Genomic DNA, 12,437 nt, shown 5'->3' with positions numbered 1-12,437 from the left:
CTTGTTTGAATCTTCCTAATATTTACCTGAAGGAAATTGCAGCATCCGTCAGCAACGTCAGAGGAGTCGATAAAGGTGTGGATTGTAGAGATGTACAGCATGGAAACAGACCCTTTGGTCCAGCTCATCCATGCCGACCAGATATCCTAAATTAATCTAGTCTCGTGCCAGCATTCGGCCCGTATCCCTCAAAGCCCTTCCTATTCATATACCCATTGAGGTGCCTTTTAAATGCTGTAATCGGTCCAGCCTCCATCACTTCCTCTGCCAGCTCATTCCATACGTGCACCACTCTCTGTGTGAAAAAAGGTGCCCCTTTGGTTCCTTTTAAATCTTTCCCCTCTCACCCTAAACCTAAGCCCTCTAGGTCTAGACTTCCCAACCTCAGGGAAAAAGACTTTGTCTATTTACTCTACCCATGCCCCTTTATGATTTTATAAACCTCTATAAGGTCACATCTCCGCCTCCGATGCTCCAGGGAAAACAGCCTATTCAGCCTGTCCTTATAGTTCAAACCCTGCACCCCAGCCAACATCCTTGTAAATCTTTTCTGAACCCTTTCAAGGTTCACAACATCCTTCTGATAGGAAGGAGACCAGAATTGCACACAGTATTCCAAAAGTGGTGTAACCAATGTCCTGTACAGCCACAACATGACCTCCCGACTTGTATGCTCAATGCTCTGACCATTAAAGGAAAGCATGCCAAACGTCATCTTCACTATCCTACCTACCTGCAACTCCACTTCCGAGGAACCAAGAACCTGCACTCCAAAGTTTCTTTGTTCAGTAACACTCTCCAGCACCTAACCATGAAGTGTATAAGTCCTACCCTGATTTGCCTTTCCAAAATGCAGCATCTCTCATTTATCTAAATTAAATTCCATCTGCCATTCCTTAGCCCATTGGCCCATCTGATCAAGATCTCGTTGCACTCTGAGGTGACCATCTTCACTGTCCACCTCAACTCCAATTTCAGTGGCATCTGCAAATTTATTAACTGTATCTCCTATGTTCGCATCCAAATCATTTATGTAAATGACAAAAAGCAATGGACCCCGCACTGATCCTTGTCAAACACCACTGGTCATAGGCCTCCAGTCTGAAAGGCAACCCTCCACCACCATCCTCTGTCTTCTACCTTCTAGCCAGTTCTGTATCCAAATGGCTAGTTCTCCCTGTATTCCATGTGTTCTAACCTTGCTAACCAATCTACCATGCAGAACCAGTCCATGTAGATCACGAGCATCGCTCTACCTTCATCAGTCCTCTTCGTTATTTCTTCAACGAATTCAGTCAAGTTAGCGAGACATGATTTCCCATGCACAAAATCATGTTGACTATTCCTAATCAGTCCTTGCCTTTCCAAATACATCTAAATCCTGTCCCTCAGGAATACCTCCAACTGCCCACCACCGATGTCCGGCTCAACAATTGATAGTTCCCCTCCAGTCTTTTGGCACCTCACCTTTGACTATTGATGATACAAATATCTCAGCAAGAGGTCCAGCGATCAATCCCCTAGCTTCCCATTGAGATCTAGGGTATACCTGATCAGGCCCTGGGATTTATGCATTTTGCTGATTTTTCAAGATGTCACCATCTATTTCCCCACATTGTGTATTTTCCATGTCCTTCTCCACAGTTAACAGTGATGCACAATACTCGTTTCATCTGTACTCCATCTCCTGTGGTTCCACACATAGGGCTGCTTTGCTGATCTTTGAGGGGCCCTATTATCTCCCTAGTTACCCTTTTGTCCTTAATGTATTCATAAAATCCCCTTGTATTCTCCTTTACCCCATTTGCCAAATCTATCTCATCCCCTTTTTGCCCTCCTGATTTCTCTCTTGAGTCTCCTGCTACTGCCTTTACACTGCTGAGGAGTCACTCAATCTCTGCTGCCTGTTGCTGACACATGCTTCCTTCGTTTTCTTAACTAAAACCTCAATTTCTCTCACCATCAAGCATTCCCTACATCTATTAGCCATCGCTTTTCACATTAACAGGAACATACTGTCTCCGGACTCTTGTTATCTCGTTTTGAAGATTTTGCTTTTTTCAGCCGTCCGTTTTCCTGTGCTCATCCACTCCCAATCAACTTTTGAAAGTAGTTGCCTCATACCGTCAAAATTGCTCTTCCTCCAATTTAGAAGCTTAACTTTTTGATCCGGTCTATCCTTTTCCATCACTATTTTAAAACTAATAGAACTTTGGTTGCTGCCCCCAAAGGTTCCCACTGACCCCTCAATCACTTGCCCTGCCTTATTTCCCCAGAGTATATCAAGGTTTGCACCTTCTCTAGTAGGTGCAGCTACATTCTGAATTGGAAAGTTTTCTTGTATGCACTGAACAAATTCCTCTCCATGTAAACCCTTACGACTATGGCAGTCCCAGTCTATGTTTGGAAAGTTAAAATCTCCCTACCATAAGCACCCTAGTATTCTTGCAGATAACTGAAATCTCTTTACAAATTTGTTACTCAATTTCCCGCTGACGTTTGAAAGGTGGGGGGGAATCTATAGTAAAATCCCAGTAAGGCGATCATCCCTTCCTTATTTCTCAGTTCCACCCAAATAACTTCCCTGAACATATTCCCAGGAACATCATCCCTAAGTACAGCTGTGATGTTATCCCAAGTCAAAAAACGCCACTCCCCTTTCTATCCTTCCTGTAGCATTTGCATCCTGGAACATTAAGCTGTCAGTGCTGTCTATCCCTGAGCCAAGTCTCTGTAATTACTATGATTTAGGGTGTAGGTGTGCTCGCTGAGCTATAGATTTGATATCCAGACATTTCATTACCTGGCGAGGTAACATCATCAGTGGTGACCTCCGAGTGAAGCGAAGCTGTTGTCTCCTGCTTTCAATTTATATCTTTCTCCTGGATGGGGTTCCTGGGGTTTGTGGTGATGTCATTTCCTGTTCGTTTTCTGAGGGGTTGATAGATGGCATCTAGATCTATGCGTTTGTTTATGGCGTTGTGGTTGGAGTGCCAGGCCTCTAGGAATTCTCTGGCATGTCTTTGCTTAGCCTGTCCCAGGATAGATGTATTGCCCCAGTCGAAATGGTGGTTTTTTTCATCCGTGTGTAGGGCTACGAGGGAGAGAGGGTCGTGTCTTTTTGTGGCAGGGACAGGCTAAGCAAAGACATGCCAGAGAATTCCTAGAGGCCTGGCACTCCAACCACAACGCCATAAACAAACGCCTAGATCTAGATGCCATCTATCAACCCCTCAGAAAATGAACAGGAAATGACATCACCACAAACCCCATCCAGGAGAAAGATATAAATAGAAAGCAGGAGACAACAGCTTCGCTTCATTTGGAGGTCGCCACTGATGATGTTACCTCGCCAGGTAATGAAACGTCTGGTTAGCAAACCTACACCCTAAACCTCAACCTGAGCTACAAACCTTGCAATTACTGTGATATCCAAGACCCATGTTCCTAACCATGCCCTGAGTTCATCTGCCTTCCCTGTTATGCCTCTTGCATTGAAATAAATGCAGTTTAATTATCAATCCTACCTCTATCTCTGCTTTGTTCCTGCCTGCCTTGACTGTTTGACTTGCTCCTCTTCCCAACCATACCAGTCTCAGACTGCTCTCTTTCCTCACTATCTCGGTGGATCCCAGCCCCACCACCTTACTAGTTTAAATCCTTCCGAGCAGCTCTTGCAAATCACCCTGCCAGTATATTAATCCCCTTCCAATTCAGATGCAATCTGTCCTTCTTAAACAGGACACTTTTACCCCAGAAGAGATTCCAATGTGAACCCAACACCAGCTCATCAGCCACGCATTCATCTGCTCTATCCTCCTATTCCTACCCTGACTAGCTCGTAGCACTAGGTGTAATCCAGATATTACTGCCCTCGATGACCTTTTTAAATTCCTGCCTAATTTCCTATATTCCTTCCTCAGAATCTCAACCTTTTTTCCTTCCTATATTGCGAGTTCCAATGTGTACAACAACCTTGTTCCTGGTCCCTCTCCCCTTTGGGATATTCTGCACTCTGTCTGAGATATCCTTGGTCCTGCCTTCAGGGAGCCAACACACCGTTCTGATCTCTCGCTGTCAGCTGCAGAAATGTCAGTCTGTGCCTCTGACCAGAGAGTCCTCTAATATAATCAGTCACTTGGAACCTGACATACATTGTTACCTTACAGCTAGTCTCAGTACCAGAAACTTGGCCGTTCACGCTACATTCTCCTGAAAGTCCATCACCCCACCTCCCTAACATTTTCTAAACCTGCATACTTGTTTGAGATGGCAGTAGCCACAGAAGACATACTTTCACCCTCTTCCACCTTTGCTGAAGGTAACCCATCTACCTGACTTATTGTGGACCAGGCCAGTCCCCCTCAAAAGATTTGAAGAAAGTAGCCTAGAACCTAACTTTTCTGGTTGTTTTCAGCAGAAGCAAGGTGAATATTCCAGCAAGAATGCAGCAGGTCAAACAACTCTGTTTTAAACAAAAACAAAAACACACAAACAAAAGAAAACTGAATTTAGAATACCATAACTGGATATCGGTTATCCTGTTAACTTACATCCAGAACCTCAACCTGAGCTACAAATCTTCTCAAAACTCGTTAATACCAGAACTACTTGAAACCCGACCAACACGAAAATGCAACTTAACAAAGAGCTGTTCCGATTTCTTAGTGCAAGAATCTGTGTTTCAATTTGCCTTTTTGCCAAGGAATGTTTGTGGAATGTTGTGAGAGCTGCCAGAGAAGATCAGCATGGAGCTGTTTCTTTGGGTCCCCAGCTCAAACTTGACCAGCAGGTTCAAGCTGACTGCTTGCTAAAACCAAACCTTGTGAATTGGGAGAACTGGCCACTCCCCATTTCATTGTGCAAGTGCTTGCAGAAAAAAACTTAAAAGCCTTTTCAAGTAGATATTTCCAGACATATCAGAGCCTGACCGCTTTTAGAAAAAACCAAGGTCAGAAATAACCTTGTTGAAAAAGGAGCATCATCACAAACTGTATCTGCGTTTTTTCTCACTTCCTATAAGTGCCATGCATCCCATCTCATGACTCCTGTAAATTCCTCATTGCCTCTAACTGATGCTCCAGCTGATCCATGTGATCTGATAGGATTGGCAACCAAAGACACTTGCTGCAGACATAGAAACTCTTTCTAATCTCCCACATCTGACAGGAAGAGCACATTACTCAACTAAAGGCCATCTTTGCACTTGAACAATCTACAGACTCAAAAAATAGCTCAGTCTTACTGCTCTTAAAAAGAACAACTCCAGGCTAACTTAGTACCTATGAGTTATATTTTTATAATTTAATCAAGGGACAGATATTATTAGTGTACTGGAGAAAGGGTTTTTGGGAGGCAGCCGAGTAGGATTGCAACAGCTAATTGTATCATCTTGATTCAAAATTCGATGAGCTGTCGTAGAATATGAGAGTGAAGACAACAAATGGTGATTGGAACCAGACTCTCTGCTTTTTATTGAAATAAAAAGCCTCAGTAGGTCAGGCAGCATTTGTGGGGAGAGAAGCCAACTTAATGTTTCAGCTCAATGAGTTTTGTAACATCTTGTTTTACGTTCATGTTGACCTAGGACTGAAATGTTGACCAGAACTTCCAGACTTCTCATGGAAATCATGTGATAGGGGCAGTCTTTTTTTATATCTGATTGACAGGTGGCCTTTTACTGGTACAGTGCTCCCTCAGTACTGTCCAGGAAAGCCAGCCTGAATTATGGGCTGAAGTCTCTGGAATATGACTATGAATCCATGACCTTTTACCCCAAGTAGGTGGGAACTAGTTAGTCACAGGCGGTGCCTAGCTTTTGTAAATATTCTACGAAATCAGCTCTGTCCTGCAGCCTGTATGCCATGGCCAACATTATGACCCAAATTCATTTCCCCTCCATGTTCTCAGGTGTGAAGCCTCCAACCACGATCACTGTGACCCTGAGGACCCAGGGCAACCGAGTGTCATCCCTAAGTCAACCCAGTACCGCCAATGCCATGCCCAGCTTATGTAGCACGGTGGGTAGCCAGGTTCTCAAGCTCGACGAAACTGATCAAGAGGGCAAAATGCAGGTGGCACAGAATCAGCAGGTGACTATCCTGGCGTCTCATCTTTTCCAAAGACCGCAGGAAATGTTAGGTTTTTTAAAAAAATATCAATCTGATTTAAAGAGCAAAGTGGGAGTGAGAAATCTTAACTCCTAAAACGAGGTAGAGACTGAATATAGCGCTGTCACCATAAAACAAACAAGAAATGTTTACAACAGGACATGTACTTGAGTTGATTAGGTGCGGGACAATTTCCTAAACACATGTAGCAAGGATCAGAAAGCAATTTAAAAAGCTGGTACAATGTTTGCCTTTATCAGAAGGGAGCAGGAGGATATAAGGGTGGAAGTTATGTTCCAACTGTCCAGAACTCTGGTTAGATCTCATCAAAAGTACAGCCTTTCATTCTGGGCACCATTCTTCAGGGAAGACAAGTTGACAAGACAAGCGAGCACAGCACAGTTTCAATGTCATAGCTGTAGTTGTTTAAGATCAAATTTTACCTGAACAAGGCTTGGTTTCATTTCTGTTCAGAAGACTCAGTGATATATTTTGGGGTATTTCACATGACTAAAAGAATTGATAACATAGGTTAAAAGAAATTCTTTCCTCTCGTTCCTGGTGGTCCAAAATTTGCAAAGTTTATTTGAAAACAAGCTCTTTGAGTTTGATGCCATGTAAAGTCTTCTCCACAAAAGTAGTGAAGTGCATGCCTTCCCTTCCCCAATAAAGCATTTAAAATTGAGAATGATAGTTTGTGTCAGGTCTGGGTATCTGTGGTGGACTGAAATCAGAAGTGGTGCTGATGTACAATGCAGCATGATCAGACACAATGATGGAACCAGGTAGATGGGCTAAATGGCCTGTCTCCTTCTGAAATAGACATGAGGGGAAGAACTGAAACACTTCCAATTGCGCAAGGTGAAGACTTTGCATCGAACTTAGAGAAACTTGAGACCTCTGAATCAAGTCCATGCTTTGTCTGCCTGGGAACATTTGATGGAAAGAGAGGTTACTTTGCTTCGCAACTGCCCTGCACTGATACAGCATGGATGAGATAGAGTAAACCAAGTGATGGAGCTGCAATGTTTTTCATTGATTTGAGTCCACTCTGACTTTGGGATTGCCAGATGAGGTGGTGTTTCCTGTTTTGCAAGTTAAAACAACTTACTTTGAGGTGGTTTTCCCACATCTGACCTATATTCCCTTAAAACTGTGGTCACATTGCCTTTGACCTTGCCTTTTTCTCTCTGCAGTGCTGTGAGTCTCTGTTATCGGTCCCGAGTTCCCAAGGCACGAGCACAATCAAACACACCAGTGCATTGGGAGATGTCAGCAAAGGTCATTCCCCTGTTGAATTAGCATCAGTGGAGAAGATTCCAGAGTCCCAGTCTTCAGCTGCAGTTGTAGGTGAGGCCAGATCCAGGGCAGGTCAATACTGGCTTTGAGCTGAGATTGTGGTTTGGAATTTTTGTTCAATATTAACTGTCAAGATGATAAATTGTTTCCATGTCACCAATGCTATTCATAAAATGACGTCTAATCCTTGATAAATAGTGAGGATGCACTGCAGCAGTGCTGTTTGATGGAGAGGGTACCTCGTGTGGGGAAGCAACCTCTTTTTTTGATTCGAGCAACTGAATTTTGGATGATAAATCATGAGTTTAAGTGCTCATTACATATATGCCTTGAAAAGGTTGAAGCAGTTGGTCCCCTTTCCTCAAGAACTAAACGGCTTTATCAGATCATCAAAAACTTTATTGTCCCATTCACTACTGCTGTGATAGAGAGCAAGGTCCTGGAACAGCACAATGTACAATTTGGAGAAAGATTTGGCTGATGGTGAAAGTTTGTAGAAGTGCACTTTATCCCCAACTGCTATTAAAGGTAAAATAGGCTTGGTGGAGGTGAAAGGGAAACATGATTGGGGAGGGAGTGAAGAAAGATGCACAGCTCCTGCTGTGGATGGTCAGGAGATAGTGTGCACAGATACTGTTTTTTGAGTATAAATAATTTTGTCTTTGAATTACACTGAATGCCTCATTTTCTGAAGATACTATGATATAAAGGTACTGCTGTAGGATGTCAAAAGCCCTGCAACATCACATTAAAGACCAACGGGTTTATTAGAAATCACTGATCCTCCTCAAGGAGAGGAGTTCTGAAAGCTTGTGATTTCAAATAAACATTTCGATTTAAACCTGGTGTTGTGTGACTTCTGAGATCATGGCCTGGGGCTGAGCCATTACCATGTGTTAGTCCAGTCAGAGTTGTTAATCCCTCTCATTCTTTTCCAGTGACTACGAGTCCAACAAAAACACTTTACGTGATGTCTGATGCCAAGATGTCTGCCCTCACCAAGTCTATCGTAAGTCCAGCCGAAGCCTGCCCTCTGAAGTTGTCGGGGGCCTCTTCCTTGACTGCAGCTGGCCCGATGGTGACTCCCTCCACCTGTTCGGCGATACTTTCTAAAGTGGGGCCTGTCCTACAGAGTACTTCAAAGGCAGTTATCCTCAGCCCTAAGGGTGAAGTATCATCAGCAATAGCTGGGGAAAGATTTGGCTGTACTTCACCTGTCTCTGTGCTCAGTACCAGCGAGACCCTTGGCAAGATGCCTTCAGTGATGGATCAAGGGAGCACCATTATCCATACTACAGAAATGACCCACCCCTCCAGTAAACTGTCACAAGGGCCCTGCAGTTAAAGTGATCAATAACCTGTTTACACAGAGGATTGTCGATTTTTCTTTGCTCGTTATGACAAAATGCATTGCTTTCAGTGTTTGTAACACTTCTCTTCTTTGGAAAAAAGCAAATCTGCAGTATTATCATGGTTGCAGTTATTAGACTCAGGCACATGTTGAAATACTTCCTCCAACCCATTGACCAATGAGTTTCAGGACTCTTATGATGACAAATAAAAGTCAAGAAACAGCTGCAACAGGTAAACTTGATTTTTAATATTTTCTATTTCTACAAGAATATAGTGACTAACAACGGAGTGTACAATGTTGAGTCCCAAACCACAAACACCAAGTGAGATCCATGGAATGCAGCTGAGTAAACCGACTGTACCCTACACTGTCCTCGTTCAGTGATGGTGGGGTACCAGTTGGTAATGAGCCCCACATGAAGGACAGCGCTGAGCATCTCCCTCATGAAGCCAAAACCAGATAACTGCAGTATTGTCTTCCTCACCTGCAAAACAATATTCAACATGAATAAACACAAAACATTGCTGAGCACATCACTGCTGTGCACTACAGAACATACTGCTACTTCTGAGGTGGCAAGCAGTCTTGTTACTCATCAGTAAGTTTGTGTAAGTAGCAAGACTGGCTTCAGTTACTGAAAAATCCAGGCATAATTGGCCTAGAATTGTACGTGTGGACAGTTATCATACTTACAAACGCAGCCTACAAGCCTCTTGTTGGTGACAGATGGTACTATGTGAGGATCGTCCTTGGTCCCAGCATATTCCTTGGGCTTCAACATATTGAAGGGATCCTGAAGGAAACAACATAAGTTGAAGGAGCCCTGCTCACTGCCTGCATTGCACAGCTCTGTTGTACAATCATCTGATAATAGGGATGGCCTGACCTTGGGAAGCAAAGGCTACAATTGGTGTGGGTTAGAAGGGTCTGTACATAGTGAGGAACAAGAGGTTAGAGTAGGGACTCCACATCTTAATTAATCTACATATATTTGTGTCTCTCACTTCTGCAACTTAGCGATTGATGACAGAATTTCAAGGCTGAGGCCATCATCACCTCAATTCAAGCAGGCTAATATACAGACCAATGGTCCCAAGCCATCCTCACTTCCCCCTAACAATGACCTTTTCTTTTAGGATCTCCAAAGAGGTGTGACATACCTTTCCAGTTTTCATAGCCTGCATGATCATCTTTTCTATACCAGTCGCTTGCTCTTCATCTGTCGGAATCCCTGTTGTTCAAAAGTGAAAACACGCTGATCAGAAACTTATGACACAAACAGATTGGTTTTCTGTTTATCCAAAACTGAATCTTGATCTTTATTCCCCAGCATTGTACCTTGAATAACCTACCTGTTCAGAACTTTGTGCAACTTCCAAGAATGACAGGTGCCACCTGGGCACCAAGTAATCTTCACTGTCATGAGGTGTTGTGTGGGAAAGGAATCATGCTTCAGTTTGGGCTTGACTACACTGATCGTAAGTTAACTATCTAATTCCATATTCCAGCATTCGGTCTGTTGCCTTGTGTGCTAGTGTTTTAAGGCTCAACTAAAGAAAGACTACTACAACATCTTGACGATAAGTTGTATACCACCCACTTGGGAGGGGGTGTTGTTTCTCAAATGTCCTTCAAACCTTTTGCTCCTTCGCTTAAAACTGCACCCCCTGCTTGTTAAGTCTCCTCATCGACATCCCTCAATTTTGTAGACCTCATTCAGGTTCCTCCTCAGCCTTCCCTGCTTCAAGGAAAACAACCCCAGCCGATTTAGTTTCTGCATTGCTGCCTAGGCAACATGCTGGTGAATCTCCCCTGCACCATCTCACGTAATATCCTTTCTCTAGTGCACTCCAACTATATCCCAACTTCAGCAATATACAGCTCCAGCATAACCATGTTCTGCTTGTATTAAATACTAGGATTAACAAATACATATCCTATGTGGCTTCTTAACTACTGGTCCTACCGTCTTCAAGAACAGTCACCTCGGTTGGAAATGATATTCTTTTTCTCTCTTTCCCCCCCACCCCATACATCTCTCCTCTCTTCCCCCCCCTCCCTCCCTCTTCCCCTTTCTCTCTTCCTCTCTCTCCCCCCCCCCCCCATCTTCCTCTCTTCCCCCCCCCCTCCCTCTTCCCCTTTCTCTCTTCCTCTCTCCCCCCCCCATCTTCCTCTCTTCCCCCCCCCTCCCTCTTCCCCTTTCTCTCTTCCTCTCTCCCCCCCCCATCTTCCTCTCTTCCCCCCCCTCCCTCTTCCCCTTTCTCTCTTCTCTTCCCTCCCCCCCCATCTTCCTCTCTTCCCCCCCCCTCCCTCTTCCCCTCTCTCCCCCCCCTCCCTCTTCCTCTCTTCCCCTCTCTCCCCCCCCCTCCCTCTTCCTCTCTTTCCCCCCCCTCCCTCCCTCTTCCTCTCTCTCCCCCCCCTCCCTCTTCCTCTCCACTCCCCCCCCTCCCTCTCCTCTCTCTCCCCCCCCTCCCTCTTCCTCTCTCTCCCCCCTCCCTCTTCCTCTCTCTCCCCCCCCTCCCTCTTCCTCTCCCCCCCCTCCCTCTTCCTCTCCCCCCCCTCCCTCTTCCTCTCTCCCCCCCCTCCCTCTTCCTCTCTCTCCCCCCCCTCCCTCTTCCTCTCTCTCCCCCCCCCTCCCTCCTTCCTCTCCTCTCCCCCCCCTCCCTCTCTCCCCCCCCTCCCCCTCTCCCCCCCCCTCCCCCTCCTCCTCCTCTCTCCTCCCCCCCCTCTCTCTCTCCTCCCCCCCTCTCCCCTCTCCTCCCCCCCCTCTCCTCCTCTCCCCCCCCTCTCCTCTCTCCTCCCCCCCCCTCCCCTCTCCTCCCTCCTCTCTCCCCCTCCTCTCCCCCCCTCTCCCCCCCCCCCCCTCCCCCCCCCCCCTCCTCCTCTCCTCTCTCCTCCCCCCTCTCCTCTCCCCCCCCCTCTCCTCTCCCCCCCCCCTCTCCTCTCCTCCTCCCCCCTCTCCTCTCCTCCCCCCTCTCCTCTCCTCCCCCCCCCTCTCCTCTCCTCTCCTCTCCTCCCCCCCTCTCTCTCCTCTCCTCCCCCCTCTCCTCTCCTCCTCCCCCTCTCCTCTCCTCCCCCCTCTCCTCTCCTCCCCCCCCCTCTCCTCTCCTCTCCTCTCCCCCCCCCCTCTCCTCTCCCCCCCCCTCTCCTCTCCCCCCCCCCCTCCTCCTCTCCTCTCCTCTCTCCTCTCCTCTCCTCTCCCCCCCTCCCCCTCTCCTCCCCTTATCTGCCGTACGGAACTACCGTTTTCCGTGTTTCCGCCCAATGACCTTGATCCTATTCCCGTCCTGACCCTCCGCTGATGTTTTTCACTCACCTCCCGATGCCCATGGCCCTATAAAGAACGTGTTGGGTCCGGAGAGATGAGCCTGACTCTCGAGTGGACACCAGGCTCCACCCGCGCTGCAGCATCGCCCGCCCCAAGGCTCCCGCCATTGCCTTCGCCGCCATCTTACCGTCGCCTGGCCCCACACCCGGAAACTACGTCATATCACCGCGCCCGCCCCCGGTATTACGTCACCAGGCCGTGTCTGTCCGTCATCCGGGTCCTGCCCCATCCCCCGCGGCCCCTCCCCCTCCCCGGGCGGAGGCTGACGGACAGACTGTTCCCCGAGGACGGTGTGAGCCTCCTGCTCGACCCCGCGGAAACTCGGTCCAACTTCCCGCCTCTGTCT

General features: G+C 46.7%; 2 protein-coding genes across 5 annotated transcripts in view; one reads left to right on the top strand and one right to left on the bottom strand.

The window, feature by feature from the left end:
• kansl3 (KAT8 regulatory NSL complex subunit 3) overlaps positions 1-12,437 on the top strand; it is an 87,285-nt gene that overhangs the window by 72,787 nt on the left and 2,061 nt on the right. The window contains exons 20-23 of one of the 4 annotated variants that reach the window (XM_072553824.1): positions 5,911-6,092; positions 7,307-7,460; positions 8,348-8,993; positions 10,094-10,241. In XM_072553824.1, coding sequence (XP_072409925.1) covers positions 5,911-6,092; positions 7,307-7,460; positions 8,348-8,754 — 743 coding nt within the window. In that variant the 3' untranslated portion in view covers positions 8,755-8,993; positions 10,094-10,241. Of the gene's footprint in view, positions 1-5,910; positions 6,093-7,306; positions 7,461-8,347; positions 8,994-10,093; positions 10,242-12,437 lie in introns of those variants that run through there. The other 3 variants (XM_072553825.1, XM_072553826.1, XM_072553827.1) reach the window with 3 other exon arrangements.
• On the bottom strand, positions 8,989-12,253 carry LOC140459584 (cytochrome c oxidase subunit 5B, mitochondrial-like). Its single transcript, XM_072553829.1, has 4 exons — positions 12,083-12,253; positions 9,924-9,996; positions 9,457-9,556; positions 8,989-9,247 (listed from the first exon to the last, which is right to left on the bottom strand). Exons 1-4 carry the CDS (start codon positions 12,211-12,213, stop codon positions 9,141-9,143), a joined length of 411 nt encoding a protein of 136 aa, XP_072409930.1. The 5' UTR covers positions 12,214-12,253; the 3' UTR covers positions 8,989-9,140.

The sequence above is a fragment of the Chiloscyllium punctatum genome, chromosome 35 (genome assembly GCF_047496795.1).
Source record: "Chiloscyllium punctatum isolate Juve2018m chromosome 35, sChiPun1.3, whole genome shotgun sequence".
Lineage (NCBI taxonomy): Eukaryota > Metazoa > Chordata > Chondrichthyes > Orectolobiformes > Hemiscylliidae > Chiloscyllium > Chiloscyllium punctatum.
This window is presented reverse-complemented; position numbering and strand designations above follow the sequence as displayed.